The sequence below is a fragment of the Solea senegalensis genome, linkage group LG20, assembly GCF_019176455.1.
Source record: "Solea senegalensis isolate Sse05_10M linkage group LG20, IFAPA_SoseM_1, whole genome shotgun sequence".
Classification (NCBI taxonomy): domain Eukaryota; kingdom Metazoa; phylum Chordata; class Actinopteri; order Pleuronectiformes; family Soleidae; genus Solea; species Solea senegalensis.
This window is the reverse complement of record NC_058039.1, coordinates 15,964,598-15,982,388: the sequence shown is the minus strand read 5'-3', so window position 1 is coordinate 15,982,388 and position 17,791 is coordinate 15,964,598. Positions and strand designations below refer to the sequence as shown.

Genomic DNA, 17,791 nt, shown 5'->3' with positions numbered 1-17,791 from the left:
TAATCGGTTTGAAGCTTTTTTTTCATGCTTAAAACAAGATTCCCGAATATTTTCTTAATTTCTTTGCTCTGGATAATAAAGAAATCATTAAAAGTCAATCATTTTGGTTTGTGGACAAAACATTTTGAGAACATCATCATCATTTCCAGGCTTGACGAACACTGATCAACATTTTTTAAGGTTTTCTGATATTTTATGGACCAAGCGATTCATCGAGAAAATAATCGACAGACTATTATGAAAACATTTATGAAAATAATCGTTAGTTGCAGCTCTACACTAAACGTAGACACTGCAGCTCACGACCAAGAAAAGTATTTTATTTCCTCAGTTGATGGAAAAGTGAAGGTTCAATAAACTGGTTGTTAAGGGAAGAAAGGAGGACAAGCGACCATGAAGTAAATGAGGGAGGCTTGATAAAATAAGGACAAGTTTGCTTTGGATATTAATATAAATATGCCTACACAGAATTGAGTAAATTAAATGCTGGTTACACACACTGCCTATTTAAGTGCTTAAGTGTTTTTCAGAAAAAAGCTCGGAAGTGTGTGTGAGGGCGGAAACCAATCAATCAGAGCAACATGGAGGACGGGGGGCTGTTGGTTTTTCATATTATGATATTAATTGTACAGATAAATGTTCTAATCCGTAAATTAAGAGAGAGGGGGTGGAGTGGCTCAGTGGTTAAGACCAGAACCCTGTGGGTGAAAGACATCATGGTCGCAAGTTTGACTCCACCCCTGGCTGATTGTACTCAATTCCATTGTAAGTCGCTTTGGATAAAAGCGACTGCTAAATGACACGTAATGTAATGTAAAAAGAGACAAAAGACAAGCAAACCACAGTGGTATCTACAACGGTTCTAAGGCCATTCAATTGAAAAAACTTGCAATAATATGGGCTTTTCAGTGTTACATCCACATTATGCTTTTGCCTTCCTAAACGTATACAAAATTCCTGGACATCATGTCATTACTCAGTCACCCTCTAAGAGGAGATATTAGTCCCTTAAATCACCCACTTCAAGATTTGTGTAGAGTTTAAAAAAAAATAAAAAATAAACTGTGCAATACGTATGTGGAAGTGTACAATAAAGGTTTGTTTTCTTACCCAGGTAGTAATTGACAAAGTCTGCCGTGAGGGCGGGCTGCTTGTGTTTCCTGCGTCCGTCCATGCTGGCGTTGGTGTCGGACGTGTCCACGGGGAAGATGTCGGTGCTGATGCCCATCAGCTCCGCCTTCCTCATCAGCTTCCTGATGGCTGAGGCACTGGACGTGAGAGGACGAGGCAGCTTTTCCCGTGGCACCCACGCCTGAGGCCTGGTGTTCCTGGACAACTCTGCCTTTGCCCTGTACTGCTGCAGGCGGGTCGTGATCCGGGCCTGTAACGAGACACACATTTAAATGTTTAATAAAAAATAAAAAAAACCTTTAGCAAGTTGTCAGACTTAACATCACAAATCTGGACGTACATCATTTTCTGAAACATTATCTTTAAGTGAGGGGGCCCCAAACCAAAAGTGCTTGTGATTCAATAATCTGATACAACGTGACTGCGTTTCTTTCCATTTCATGCTAATTTTAAATATGCTTAATAGAAATCCTGAATGACGAAATCTGATACTCCAAACGTGCTTGGTAGGAACAGTTCAACTTAAACCAGCTTTTCCCAAAACTTCATAAAGCGGCAGCCCAATTAGAATTCCGAAAATCTTATGTGGCCTCGGGTCGACCAGAAACTTTACTCTGATAAGAATGCAAGATTGTTAGATTACCATATACAGCCTATACTGTGTTTCATAAAAAGCCAGAAAGTAACACTGGAATTGAGTATCAGGCAGGACTTTGCATATGTAAGGTACAAAATTAAGTGCCCCATAAATTATTCAAATATAGTAATCCATTTGGGCTGTCACTTCTTATCAACAATTTTGATATCCTTTCAATTTTCAGAGCTTGAGCCTTAAAATCCTGTTTCTGCTAAAAAAAAAATATATACTGCCTAGAACCGCAGCTGACCATCTGAAGTAGTTATGACATGGTGCAGCAGAGGGCGCTGACTAATGATAAGAGTAATAATAACTCACATTTTTTAGATTTATACGTGTGTGTGCGGGCACCGTGAACGTCCAGATATCTTCTAAGCAACCACGTGTCACGTAATATTCGTTCAAACTTTTCTGGAAGAAGTAAGAGCCCCTAAAATGTATCCACACAAAAATAAAATCTGCAAAGCAACTTTTGAAATTCAGTCATGAATAATTTAAGGTTATTCAAAAGCTTGTAATGACCTCTTATGGCCCGCCAGTAGTGCATTAACCACCACACTAAGTACGCAAGCAAGCTCATAGAGCGCAATGGCAGAATGTTCATTCTAAATATGATAATAATATTATATCATTCTAAAAAAGGATTTTGATCCTCATACACAACTGTATATTTCATATTTGCTCATTGTCATACCTGCTTATACAGCAAAAATGTATTACTACAACACTTTGGAGACCTGTCAGTCTCGGCTGTGACTGACATCTCCTCCACGTTCTGCTGACACCTCGCCGAGGTGAGTGACACTTGTGACTCGCAGTCCCGTTCGAGCTGCGCACAAACAAGTGTCATTTCAAGGGCTGACGACATGTCAGCAGATGAGAAGATGAACTCCTTTCATGTGGTTTTTTTTTTTAATCCACACGTCAGCGTGTACTGTCCTGGTACTACCGAATACAACAATATCCAAACGTATCACACTATTATAAATAGAATAAGATAAGATGTTGCATGAATAGTGCATTACGCCATTACTCATTTGCTTATAATTAAAAGACAGTCAGTTAATGTGACTATTCTCTTTATCCTTCTGGTCACGTCGCTTTGCTAGAGTGCTACAGTTTCTATGGAGTCTGGAGACAGCTCAGACAGACCAAAACAACACTGGCGTTAAAACACACTGGGATGTCTCCACAGCAGCGGTGTTTCACACCTGCAGCACATCTACTTATATAACAACTCGACATTTTATTGGACATTTCGGCTGAATGTTGTGTTTGTATCTTTGCCGACTGTGACTGCTGCGTACCACATTTGTTGTTGCAGAACTGTTATGCTGCACATTTGGCCAGGTCTGTATCGTAAAAAAGGGGATTTTAACCTCAGTCTCACTCGTGTCACACTGAGGTAATTAAAGACAATTGCTTTCAATAGGAATCATGAGTTTAACTGACATAACTTTAAACACTCTCTGTACATCAGTTACTGTTTTCCATATGTGTAACTATGTTTTAAGATTAAACATAACGTGTAAAATATCAAATAATATTCCCTGAACCTAATCTGAATTGCAAACCCAAAACTAGGCCTAATCTCTACTCTGTCACCGAATCAAGTAGCCAGTGGCAAACTAGCGGAGTTTCAAGTAAAATGTCTCCAGGTACAAACACACACATGCACAAATGAAAAGTTGTTGTGGGCTGCTGCTGCTGCGGCTGATATGGATGTATGGATGTATGAGGCTCACCTGAGCTTCAGGAGTGAGTTGCTTCTCTCTCTCCTGCAGGGAGACCTTACAGTAGGACTGCAGGGCCAGATAATTCTTCCTTTTCCACTTCCTGTCAAAGCGGTCTGCGTGCTGTTTGCAGTAGGCAAAAAATGGATCGGCAATATCCTGAGGAAGCAAAAAAAGAGCAAAGGATAGGTTTATAAGCCGGGCCACCTCTGTTTCTCACTAGCTAAAATAAGTCCACATAGGTCACATGATCACGGCAACATGACTCACATTTAGGTCATAAGTCACTTTTTACAGCCTGTGCTTAATTAAGCATTTTTGTAATATTTGGGGAGTTTATTTGGATCATGTTGGGATTTTCTGTTTTTCTGTTTCTGATATTCCATCTAGTCATTTTGACCCCTATCAGACTGCTTTGATTTTTGTATTAGCTCATTCTTAACGCTCAGTGCTCACACGGCACTGATCCTATGTGTTGTTGAGTCAAAGTTATGATTCATTTTATATCACATAAAATTTCAGTCCTGATATAGAGTAGCAATAATTGTGCAGAAGTGACAAAATTAGACCGTTTCTTTCTTTTCTTTTTGTTCAGAAAAAATGAGCCAAGTGAACTCTGAACTGTGACGAATTTCCAGAGTTCACAAATTAAATCCGATTTTAAAACATTTATAGGTTGTGCTGAAAAAAAACAGCCAAAATGCTCTGTGTTCGAAGGGTTAATTGTGATCAGGTTTCTGTTTACAAAGTCCAAACTATGTTTGAAATTATGTGCGACTGCACCACTGTGTCGGCTGTCGATGTGTTTGTCTGTAAGTCTGTGCATCGGAGCGTGTGGCAGGAATACATTGAGAGGAGATGTGAATCGAACACACTGTTGTAACATGAAATACCGTTTTAACTGTGTAATTATTAGTGTCAATACTGTGATGGTGGCTACAAATTAATTATAGTCTGGGCTTCAAGAAGTGCAAAAGGACGGCCTCTCCGATGTGTCCTGAGAACAGATTTGTGTTCACACATTGCCACATCCCAAACCACCTAACAATGTGGTTTTAGTGACTGGCTCTGAGGACGACTTCAGTCCCACTGCCTTCAGACCTTCACACATGGGCTTCAGGATAAACACGAGATTGGATCTCTCATGAACACCAGGTCTGAACTTTTGAATACATTAGCAGAGGCAGTTTTTCCCGGCTACTGCATCCGTGGAATTATTTAAGTCTGACTTCTTATAGTGGAAATGGAAAAACATTTTGATTGGTGCAAAAAATTAACCTCTGTGTCTGGTAATTAAATTCACATTTACTGCCCAGTGGTTGCATGCCTGAGCTGATAATGCACTTTCAGTTTACAATTTTCTTTTCCACACTCATTTAACAGTGAACTTGTTGACCAAAGGATTAACTGTAATGTAAACAGTTAATCAATGAGTCTAAATGAGCATTTGTTCTGTTGTTTTCCACAATAACAGTATTTTTTGAGGGATTTATCCACCCTAAAAATGAAAAGATGTCACATGTATTGTCATTATGTGATTCTGCTCCTGCAAGTGTGAGCGAGGACACGGCGATGATTGCTGGCATCAAGCGTCCAAGTAATTTACAGGCTGAAAGCAAACGCTGCCGCCTGTTGTTTTGTTGCCAGCTGAGGACTGAATCAGCAGTGAAATGACAAACAGAATTAGCATGATCATATTATCCCGCAGGTTTTGCAGAGCTGCTGGAATTTAACATGTTTACGCTGGATCTGCTCGGTTGTCATCTAATATCCATTAATCAATAACTGTTCAATCAATTCATCAAAACTCAAAAGTCATTTACGAGACATTTTCACAGGATTCAGCAAAGCATTTTTCAACATTATATCCAGGTTGCTGCCTCTACCTCCTCTGCTGCGGCCTCAGACAGGAGTCCCTCCCTCTGCGCACAGGTCACGTGGAAGTAGGACCGACACATTCCCGCATCACAGCTGATGCACACGCCGGTCCTGGCAAACCGCGCGTCTTCACAGAAACTGCACTCCTAAATACAAAAGAAGACAATAGGAGAGTAGTTGAACATTGGTTTCTGTTAGCCCATCCACACAACAATGACTTTCTAATACCAGTCTTTAACAATACTTTATAAGTATAAAACCTATTTAAAACCCTGTGCTCTACCGAGGAATTGCTCTTTAAAAGGCACTTTGGTGATCAATTAAAATGCCAAAATACAATGAGAGCACAGTGGTACCGAGTGTTTCGCAGTGAAAAATGTCAAAGCTGCTTCTGGTTGCCTTTATAACACACGCCGCTGTTCAACAATGTCACCGTCAACCACCGTCAATCATTTTATTTCTTTTAGTCGCCTGGACGACAAAACACAGAATGTATCTGCTGTTACATTACTGCTACCACGTGAGAGAGGCCGTCTGTTCATGTTAATATGTATGAGTGCGTCCCAACTGGAACTGATGAAGTTAGACCCAGGCTACTTCAACGATGGTACCAACTCAAAAGCAATGCGGGCGATTGGGTCTTTGTTTTAAAAGATCTCCATTGTGCATTAGCACCAAAGATGCAGTGCTGTAATCAAACTTCTCAATTTGTGTGACTCAAAAACAAAGTTTTTTAAATAGTGTGGATGTAGCCCAATGTCTCTCTGATCTGTCCTGTGAATGGTTACGTCGCTATAGTTGCTATAGTGTCAGTTGTTACCATTTCATATATTTGGATGCACTTTATATCACGTACACACCTCTATCTCATGCACATCCTTACAATACTGACTCTTCTGACAATACAAGCTTCTTTTTTTTTTCTTTGTCAAAAATTTCAGCTCTTTCCTTGCAAATGTTCAATCCTGAAATTCGTACAACCCATCTTTTTTTTAAATGAGTGAATGTTTGGCCATATTGCTGCTGCTCAGGTGGATGAGAGTGTAAACCGTCTTCCGCTGGGAGTCTTTCAGCGTGATAAGTTTCTCATGTCACAAAACAAAAAGTCGCCCGAGACTGGTTTCATGAACATGACACAGGGAGAGAGTTCAGTGAACAGGAGATTGGCGGCGTGAACATGTGGCTGATAAACCTGGCACAAACAACGTGATGCAGTCGAGTCAACACTGAGCAGATTCTCCTCACGGGAAAACTTTTAATTTCACATGGAATTAATGACAAAGGTGTGGTCTAGTACCATGGTTCTCAAACTGTACGTGTAGAGTGTGTGAATGTAGAAATGACAAACAGTGGCCAAGTGGAAAGGGAACTTGACTTGTAACTGGTGGGTCACCGGTTCAAATCCCCACCCGGCCAAAAAGGGCTAGGGTACCCCTAAGCAAGGTACCCAACCCCCAATACTCCCCGGGCGCTACTCAGTGTGGTAGCCCACTGCTCCTAATTCAAGGATGGGTCAAATGCAGAGGAATACTTTCTCCAAGGGGGATTAATAAAATTAAATTCTTAATTCATTATTATAAATTAAGTGTGTAAAGTATATGTGAGGAAGAGGAGGATGATAAGAGAGCAAATTATCTTTATTGGGAATAAATCTGCCTCCTGTGAAAAGTCTGTAGCTGACTTTGCTACTAGAGCTGCAACTATCAACTGCAATCTGTCAATTATTTTCTCCATTAATCGAGTAATAGTTTGGTCCATAAAATGTCAGAAAACTTAAAAAAAATGTCAAACCTGGAAATTATGTTTTTGTCCACAAACCAAAATAATGCAGTTTTAATGATTTCTTTGTTATCTGGAGCAAAGAAACTAGAAAGTATTCACATTTAAGGAGCTAAAACAATCGGAAATTGTGTTTTAATCATGAAAAAAAGCCTCAATCCGTTGAATCAATCAAAATAGCTAATTATCGATGAATTGAGTAATTGTTTCAGCTCGAGTTTACACCACTGTATTGTAACGTCAATAACGGTGATACGTCACCCGTTATCACTCAGGTGGCACTTGGTATAAAAAGTTTGAGAACCACTGGTCTAGTATTAGTATAGTGCGCCTAATAAAGTGGCCTTATCTGGGCATAAGGTCATGATGCATTAATCTAAAAGGACATCTGGACCTGCAGGAGGTTAATACCGTCAGTTAAACCTAACTAACGTCAGCACACTGCATCAGTATGTAAAAAGAGTACTTGCCTTGGCTCCGTATTTTGAATAATTCATTTCTGTGAGTGTCACTGGTCGTAGTTTATCAATGTCTCCAAATGCAACTCCGGGAACATAAAGTGCACAAACCACATGCACCCACCTGAAAATGAAGATGGAGGAAAAGGGACAATCAAACTGACTGATAAAGGTGAAACAGAAATCATGACCTGAAGATGTCTCCAAAACAAAAATAACTTCTGATATAATTAAGTGAATTGTTTTCTTTCACTTTGTATCTTCTCCTTTTTTTTGTATCTTTTCAGCCTTCATTGATATTTCAGGGATACGGACAAAGGCGCAGAAGGTGACATTTAAAATGTATCGACCTCTTCGTGCTGATTTCAAAGAACAATATTTATGGCTTGGGGTACTTTTTGAATCCAACGTAAAGAATCACAGCAAACAAAAGAAACTTAACATCTTAAAAAAAATTGGCCGCACTGACTTGCTCAGACACTTCAAAAAGAAATGGATTCATAGATTTATGTAGCCCCAGACTCTTGACTACAGTTTGCTGTGACACAATTTCAAATGCGGACTTTAGGGAAGAGAATCCGAAGTCCAATATAAAGATATCCATCTCTGGCAAGCAACCGCTTCACAGTTTAATTTGCTGTGTTTTTCATGCTCTAGTGAAGTAGTAAATTCGGGTGCAGCCTGGCTGAGGAGCACTATCAGCGATAACGTGGCTGAAGTCCTCACGCTTCACATAACACACTCTTTTCTCTCACTCCTTTTCTTCCTCTATCTCCTCTCCTCCCTCCATCCTGCTCTCGCATTCCTCTGCCAGTTCTTTTTCTCTTCATCTCCCCTTTTCTCCTAAACACTGAATATATGTATAATTTAGATAGCCTTTAGCTGCCTGCAGCAGTTTGTACATTTTAAGGTCATTAGGTGACATTTGTTTATGAACACTGCTCTGCTTGCTGGCCTCATAATTGGCAGCTGACTACCCGGTTAGGGTTAGGCTACGGAGCCGTGTCCCACCTCCCAGCGTCCGTCTCTTTGAAGATGCCGTCCTGGTTGGGGCACAGCTCGCAGCTCGGAGTCACTCCGTTCTTACAGGCGTCGCAGAACCAAGGCTCGGTCGAATTCTCCGAGGCTGAGCTCATGATGGAGTCGCTCTCACCGTCCACGCCATAGCATCCTGAAAACACAGACAGTGGTTGTCAGTACAGCAATATCAGTTATGTTGTTCATTAAAGATATTAGATGTCCTATTGTCTGTTCCGTAACAGTTGGGCATCACATCATTTGTCACTACCCACAAAGGCCCTACCCACACGGAAACCTAACAAAGCGTAAACAATCTTTTTATTCGTCGTTTTGAAAACGCTCACCGTAAACATGTCAAGAAATCTTCATCCACACGAAACTCACAAAACATCTAGAAACTCTGAAGTACATATGCCAGGCATAGACGTAGACGTAGAGCATGCACATAAAGCATGTGTCCTGCGTAGAACGTTTTTTTTCTTTCAAATAAAGTTTTTATTCCAACTAGAGCTGAAAGAATTACTCGATTAACTATTTGGATGATCGATTAATCGGTTTGAAGCTTTTTTCATTTTTAAAACAAAATTTTTCTGATTGTTTTAGCTTCTTAAATGTGAATATTTTCTTCATTTCTACGTTTTCTGACATTTTATGGACCAAACGATTACTCGATTAATCGAGAAAATAATCGACAGATCGATTACGAAAATAACCGGTAGTTGCAGCTCTAATTACATATTACAATGTATACAATCATAGAAACAGAGGAAGGAAATAAAAGTTTTCATAGACCAAACAATCCCCAAACACGATGGCAAAAAAGTAAACTCAAGACCTTTTTTCTTCTCTTTAAGTGGAAAAAAGGGGTCCAAAACTTTATCATAACTGTTTAAGTATTACTGTAAAGTAAGGTTGGTGGTGAAAATGGGGGAAGTTTCTGTACAGTAGTTGTTCCTTCGTTCTATGACTTGAATTTTGACTCTGCAACGTTAATTGGGGAAAGGTATAAGGCAGGGCTGTCACTTATCATCCAAAATTCACAAATCAGCTCACAAGATGAACCTTCCTCCTGAGCAGACAAGCACAACACCAAAGCATCTGGGAAAAAAAAAACGGTGTGTGGAAGTATTTCGGGCTCGTAAGTCAAGAACAAATCTGCAGATTCACCCGTTTGCTCCACCCTAATGTGCTAAAATAGGTAACTCGATGAACATTCAACCTCACGTAACTACTAGCAAAAGTAAAGTAATGACAAATACTGAATCATGACATTTGTGTGTTTGTCTGGGTGGGAAAAATATCCAAATATCATTAAAGAAGACTATCATGTCCTGGGCAGGTTCTGTGTGGTCATTTCCCCTAAGAGCAGGTGTCGTGTTATTATCATAACCGTGATCTTCATTACAGGATTGTGAAAAACACAAAAAGATACAATGTGGACCAGTTTCTTTTCATTATTTTGGAAATGGAAGCACACGGTTCCTTTGTGCCATAAATCAAGTCATTATTTTTCCCAAGAAGCTATGGCAATGATAAGACAAAACAGTGTGACTAATTTAAAGTCTGAAACTGCCTTACAATGTCGGTGGAAGATAGATGCCAGGAAAAATCTGCTGAATGTTGCTGATTTATTGTGTGAAACACAAGACAATTTCTGTTGTTCACTCACTTTTATCATCTGCTATTAAAACAGTAACAACTCAAATCGGCGCCCAGCCGTCTACACACTACCCCGTGCCTCTTCTGTAGAATATGTAACTGTTCTAATTCAATTGGTTTTCCCTCTCTCTCCATCTTTATTAGAAATAGATCCAGCGGCTCTTTGGTCTAGAGCTGTCAATCTCCTGTGACATTGCGCCACCACAAAATGAACATTGGATATAAAACATAGCCTGAGAGAAGCAAGGCGAAGCCGAGCGAAAGCATTTTAATGTTGTTCTCTCTAATTTTCTGAGGTTGCCTAAACAATTACTAGGCTGATGTGGTTTCTATGGCAGTTACTACACCAGGCATGCTTTCCCTTACCAATGAGGGCAGCAATCTGTACTCTGCCTCTGTTGGGGAGATAACATTCTAACTCCTAATTCAGTCATCCAGCCTTCAGGCTTTTTAAGCAATGGGAAAGACTCACAAGTTAAAAGCTAAGTGTTCTGCATGCATGCCACTGTGTGCCACACTGGGGAGCTGGGCAGTCAATTGAAAGCAAACACTGGGGCAGACAGAGTTTTCTATTTATTTATTTATTTATTTATTTACTTAGCACTAACTTTGTCTGGTGGGTCGATGACCTTTTTTGATTGAGAGACCTCTTGCTTTGTGTCACGGTGAATCACTAACTCTTCAGAGGCTTAGGGATGTGTGTGGGTGATTGTTTTCAGTTTCATCAGGTTTCACGAAATTAGCTCAATGGGAAAACCAATCAAGCAACTGATTGATTACTTCATTAGGTAAATTAAATCACAGCTGGATTCTGTCTTGACCTTCAAAAGGCAACATCTACTTAAAGTCAGTCAACCCAACATGTGGAAATGACTGTTTCTACCTAAGATTCCCCCTTGGTCAGTATGTGTCCATGCACAGTTACCTTCACAATTTATTTGGACTGGACTACTCTTCTTTTTCCCATTGACTTACAATGCTTCTGTGCATCGGCATCTTCTATAATTTGCAGGTCAAAGTCCAGGAGCTAAAACTATAGAACAGAGCAACCCAGGCACCTTTGGTTCCAGCGGAATGTACAAATGCAAAAGTATCACATTATCTATTAGTATTATTTTAGTCAAACAAACAGGTATACAAACGTTTTAATATAAGCTAACCTACTAAGTGTGTGGTGAAAGCATTGTGCAAGGACAATGATTATAAACGGGTATTATGAGAACACCTTTGGCAGCAGTTGGGAGTTTCATCTTCCCTGATTGGACTTCGAACTGTGGGACGATAGGGGATGTGAATGACCACCACGCTGGCTTAGCCATCTTAGGGCTGAACCGTGGTACAAATCTTCGATGTTCCTTTTGAACTGAGATACAAAGCTCTGACCGTTAAGCCACGGGTTGCCGGGTAATATGAGCTAAGCTGACAAAAAGTGATGACTACAGGATAGCTTCATAATCCCTCAAGGAAAGATTATCCTCATCAGAATTGACAAGCTTGGCAGAAAGAAAAAAAAAAAGGACGGTAGAGGTGAGATAGAGTCTAGTGAACCAGGAGAAGTACTTTAAAATGAATTCCGATTTGAGGGAAGGAATTGTTGGCTAGCCTTCAACAATGCATCCAGAAATATTACAGCATGTCTGCATGATTATGTCAAGAAAAGCTAATGTCTCTTTTTGTAATAGCACAAAAAAGTCACATTCTAATTATTTCCCCATGAATTCCTACACAGCCAATAACACTATCAATGTCATAAGAAGAAACATGACAAACACACAGAGATGTGGGTGAAAATGACATGAACTGGCTTTACTTAAGTGACTTCAAAACTACTGAACACCTACGTTAGACAGCACTCATGACACAACATAATGAAATTACAAACTTGACTTGACGTTTAACTCTGTTTGCAAAAGCCCTTTTCCTATCGGTCCATGCAATGTGGATATGTGTGTGTCTGGATTTCTGAAACATAAATGAATTCAGTACTTTCACTTGCCAGGGTGAAAAGACCCTGCTTCGGCAGCACTTCTTTACAGCCAAATACAGCTTCATTTCAGGGTGCCAAGATTCCTTGCTCATCTCTCCTCAAAATAAATGCCTACGTTCATTACCGAGAGCAACACCTTACATCACAGTGCAATACTTAAAACTGCACATTTCCACAACTGGATATAATACATGTATTTTATATGGTTCAAGCCTTAAAATAAATCATGAAGCAGTATGTGTCCCAGAAAATCAATATAGTACAATACAATACACACAACGGCCACATTTCCCCACATATGCCAGTGTCAGAAACTTTAATTTGTTGTCTTTCAAAATTCCCAAAGTTCTCATCTGGGCATATAAACATTAAATAACGGCATTTTTAATACAGCTTGGGTGAATCGAAAATACTGAAGTACAATAAAGTGTGATTTGATAATTATGTTGTTATTTCACTCATTATGTAGTAATCAGTGCAGGTTTGTGGTGCACAGCAATGCAATTACTGCAGATATGATTATCGCAGATGTTTATTGAGTGTTGAATAATTAACAAAGCCTGAATTTTGTTTTCCGTATATTCCCTACCCTGGTAAAATTGTTAATGTCCTTAGAGACAAATATTAGAACTAGCCACAAGTGCGGCCATTGCTTCCTCTCTCTCTCGTGCAAACCACTTAGCCTCCCTTCAGTCTCAGAGGAAGACAATATCAGCCAACCAAAGCAACATGATGAATTTAAGACTGGCTCTTCTGTCGGTAGGTGGAGAATTAGTTCTTCACCGCTATGTGAGCATGCCTGTGTATGTCCATGTGTGGAAACATAGATAACTGAAGATGGTGTCATAGTGAGGACCTCACAGGGCTGTCACTTTTTGAAAAGAATCTACTTTGAACAAATGTATAAATTACCAGTAAGTCGTTATAGCTGTTACTTATTTTTTAGTGCTGCCAGCCTAAGAGTATTCATAACACTCAGTAGTAGGATAGGATAAACACTCTCTGAACGGGAAATCACTGACAACAAGGAAGAAGCTCAACTAAAATGGAATAATAAGGGGTGGGCGATATGGCGATATTAGACCGTGAACGACTAGAACATATTTAGCATGTTTTCGTCTACAGTCCCTGACAAAAGTCTTGTCGCCTGGGTACAAGTTGACCTTAAGTGCCCCTTAAATATATGTCTAATCAATTTTTTTTACAAGAAATGGCTCATTTTAATCCCAACAGTTTTTGAAGTAATGTTTTGGTGCCAAATGAAACTTCTGAAAAGCATTCTAACGTTCACAGCTTGGTAAAGCCCACTGAGTCAGTTTTTGCAAAGACAAAAGTCTTGTCGCCTTGTCATATGATGCACCCAATCCTAGATTACAGCCTCTCCTGTGATCAATAATTGATCAATCAATTAGTGGGTGTGTATAAAAAGAACCCCATCACACCAGACATTCACATCAACTGCAACGTGACCTCTGACAACATGCCTAAGATTCACCCTGAGACCAAAGCGTTGATTATCAAGAGGCTGAAGACCAGATCCACTGCTGAGGTGGCTGACACCTTCAATGTGTCTCAGCGTCAAATACAAAGTATAAGAAAAAGATTAGAAGAGACTGGAGATGTTTTTGACAAGCCCAGGTCCGGCAGACCCTGCAAGACAACTGCTTGAAAATCCAAGGCCAGTCCCTTTTCCACTGCAGCAGAGCTTCACCAGGCCTGGTCACCTCAAGTTCCCATGTCAACCAGAACAGTTTGTAGAATTCTGTCTCGAAATGGTCTCCGTGCCCAGAAACCAGCACTAAACAAAAGGCAATTAAAAAAACGTGTGGCATTTGCCAAGGCCCACAGCCTGCTAAAAGGATGGACGCTGGAAAAGTGGCAGAAGGTGGATTTTTCCGATGAATCTTCAGTTGAATTACATCACAGCCGCCGTAAATATTGCAGGAGACCTAGTGGAGCCCGCATAGATCCGAGATTCACCCAGAAAACAGTTAAGTTTGGTGGTGGAGAAATCTTGGTCTGGCGTTACATCCAGTAAAGGGGTGTGTGAGAGATTTGCAGGGTGGAAGGCAATATCAATAGCCTAAAATTTCAAGAAGTATTAGCTACCTCTTACATTCCCAAACATAAAAGGGGTCAAATTTTGCAGCAGGGTGGTGCAGTCATCGCATACTTCCATCTCTATGTCAAAGTTCCTCAAGGCGAAGAAGATCAAGGTGCTCCAGGACTGGCCAGCCCAGTCACCAGACATGAACATCATTGAGCATGTCTTGGGTAGAATGAAAGAGGAAGCATGGAAGACAATACCAAAGAATCTTGATGAACTCTGGGAGGCATGTAAGACTGCTTTCTTTGCTATTCATGATGACTTGTATGAATCATTATCGAACCGCATGGATGCAGTCCTTCAAGCTCATGGAAGTCATACAAGATATTAAATATGGATCTCACAGCACCACTGCTTAATTTACTGATGTTATGCAGCATATTTTTGTATTTGAAGTAAATTATTTGTTCAATTTTCACATTACTCTCTGTAGGCGACAAAACTTTTGTCTTGCCAAAATCTGACCTTTCTGTGTTCATTAAATGATCAATCTTTCTTCAGTGAAGCTAATTTATTTTAGTTTATTGAACATGATTTGGGAGGGTTTTAGCTTTCATATGAGCCATTTCTAAAACCAATGGATTAATTTAAAGTTAGGTTATGAGCTGTTTTTTCTACAAAATGGATAAGTGACAAGACTTTTGTCAGGGACTGTATAGAGCACATTCTACCCATTGCTGTTCTATGGTCTTGCACGGATGCATCCATTTTTGCCTCAGTCGAATCACACTATTTGCTAGTCTGCTTCATGTCCAGCCTAAAGAGACTAGCAAACTCCAGGCAGTGCCGTTGATTTTTCAGAGGGAAGCCATGGCTTAGGAGAACTCCACCTCTGTTATATTGAACTGGTGTGGATTTTCCCCAAACAATAAGGCAGTTTTTTGCGACGTTTGCATGTTCGATGGCACAGACACATTCAAAATCATATCAAATTGTGAACAAAAAGAGATAGCCCTTGGTCATTGTATGTAAAACATTGATTTAAACAACTGGACTAAGGGTTTGGGTTATTGTCCGGCTTACCTTCATGCACCGTCACCCCACAGTTGTCACACTGAATGATCTCGTCAGCGTCCTCGCTGTTGTCTCCCAGACAGACGCAGCAGATGAGAATGTGCTGCGTGCTCCAGGTCTGCGATCGGTCCAGCAAGGCATCCTGGGAATCAGAAAACAAGAGACGCACTGAAGCTACATATCGAGACCCCATCCGTCTGATCTGACCATAGATGCCATATCGAAGGCTGAAAGACACTGAAAGACACTGAAAGAAGGGAAAGATCTTTTCTGGTATCTGAAGGATACAGTATTCTGCTTAGAAAGGGAAGGGGTTTGTCTGTTTGTTAAAGCGTGCAGTTTTACCATTAGATGTCATTAATTCTTATATAGTGGACAATCAATAAATAATAAATACTGCTGCCTGATGAAACTCTAGTCTTGTGAAAGAATAGATCTGTGCCCACCTCATTGCCCTTTCCCTGGGACATGCTGTCATTGGTGAGCTCTTCGTCAAAATTGCTGGTGTTCTTCGGCTTCTTCATGGGCTTCTTCCCCTCTTTATCGCTGTCGCTGCTACTGTTGTTGTCATCACCGTCCTCCTTATCGTCATCGTCCTCATCGTCGTCGTCATCATCGTCGTCGTCGTCGTCGTTATCATCGTCGTCATCACTGGCGCCGCCACCCTCCTCTCCCTCGGCGTCTCCTTTCTGGGAAGCTGCTTTGCCTTTCTTCTTCCCTGCCGTGGGTCTCCAGTCATTGTCGTCTTCGCTGTCGTAGTCGTCCATCTCGTTCAGCTCCTCCATGGTGGTGAAGTCCAGCAGGGGACGGTTCCTGCGGAAATTCCATTTCTTGGGCTCGGCCTGACTCTCGTCAGCGTTCACACTGGCTGGAACTGACGTTGAGGCAGACTCAGAAGGCGGAGCGGGCTCCACCTCGGCTGTTTTCTTGCTCTTGCGCCGGCTTTTAGGAGGAGTGACAGCAGGGTTGTCTTTGGTTGGGCTGTCTGCTGAAGGCGGCTGCTTGGTCTTCTCTTCAGTCTTCTCGTCGTCCTCCGTTAAGTTGTCTTCGGCGGCCAACTCTTTGGCCTCCTCCTCGTCTATACCGTCGTCTGCAGAGGCTGCGTTGTCCGACTCACTTTCTGAACCTGCGGCACTCGCTTTAGAGCCTTCTTCATCACTGCCGTTGCCTGTGCCGTCTGATCCTGTCACAACACAGAACAATCACAAATTAATCAAAGGGCAAAGATAGGAGCACTCGTTTCTTGGTGTTCAAACATACTTTTCTGTAAACTGGCTCTCTGAAGTGAATGTAAACACCCTTCACTATGGTTGAACACCTATCTGTACCTACCTGTCTATAATACAATTATCTTATTCATTTTCATTTATTCATTGTTTGGTCACTGTCGTAAATTTTCCCTCAGAGCCAACGTTACGCTGGAAATATCAGGTAAAATACCATCATTGTCTTGGAAATGGAATGACAAAGTTCAAGACTTAATTTTTCCCAGTGGCTGAGAGAATAATAGTGAGGGCAATGTTGTTGTTTTTCTATCACCATTACGCTGCGCCAGTGTTTTCCATTAATTATTTAGACTGTGGCGGCCCGCCATAGTCTAATTTGCCCTGTCACAGTTTTATAATGACCAACAACAGTTCCCATAATAACATAACAGATCATATCTTAATGTTTAGCTTCACTGCGGTGCTGTGTTTGCCCCGTGCTTCCTTGCATGTGCACTAATAAGCTGCCTTGTCACGCTTGCTTCGTTGCCATTTATAATCAGATGCGGAGTTAACATCCGTCCTCATGTGATCATGGCCAGGTTGTGCTGAACATGGCTCAGAATTTCCCCAGTGCGTCCTGACTTTAGCTCAGATCACAGAAACCACATTCAGAGGTGATTTGAGAACACATTTGTCACTGAGGACGGATGTTAATACCAGGTCTGTAAGTTATTATCATCCACACATGCACACGTTTCACAGCAGCAGAGGGCGTACATCAACAAAAGTACTAATGCATGTGTATTGTACTATTTATTTTTAATTAACAGACTATTAATTACTAACCCATTTAACATTCGGTTTCTGTTTTGGATAGATAATAAGGTAATTATTTTAAGATAAGATAACATGATCCTTTATTAGTCCCACCACGGGGGGATTTATTTTTGTGATCTAAATTTGAGTCATCCTCTTTCCTGCACAACACTCTGTGTGCCAAGAGTATGACTTGAAGAAAAAAAAAGGGGGGGAGAAAAAGAAAGAGAGAAAGACTGGACAGCAGCAGCTTGTGTCGTCTCTGCTGGAGAGCTGACTTTCAATGAAGTCAGCAAAACATCTTGTGAACCAGACGTGGGAAACAACTCCCCTACTGACTTCCAGCATGACAGAGTGCTTTATT

General features: G+C 40.8%; 1 protein-coding gene across 5 annotated transcripts in view; it reads right to left on the bottom strand.

Moving 5' to 3' along the window:
• phf14 (PHD finger protein 14) overlaps positions 1-17,791 on the bottom strand; it is a 103,661-nt gene that overhangs the window by 82,353 nt on the left and 3,517 nt on the right. For all 5 annotated transcript variants that reach the window (XM_044052260.1, XM_044052258.1, XM_044052256.1 and 2 more), the window contains exons 3-9: positions 15,850-16,586; positions 15,413-15,545; positions 8,628-8,787; positions 7,629-7,740; positions 5,388-5,525; positions 3,514-3,660; positions 1,111-1,381 (exon numbers count right to left, since the gene is read on the bottom strand). In XM_044052260.1, the coding sequence (XP_043908195.1) occupies positions 1,111-1,381; positions 3,514-3,660; positions 5,388-5,525; positions 7,629-7,740; positions 8,628-8,787; positions 15,413-15,545; positions 15,850-16,586 (1,698 nt within the window). The remainder of the gene's footprint in view (positions 1-1,110; positions 1,382-3,513; positions 3,661-5,387; positions 5,526-7,628; positions 7,741-8,627; positions 8,788-15,412; positions 15,546-15,849; positions 16,587-17,791) is intronic.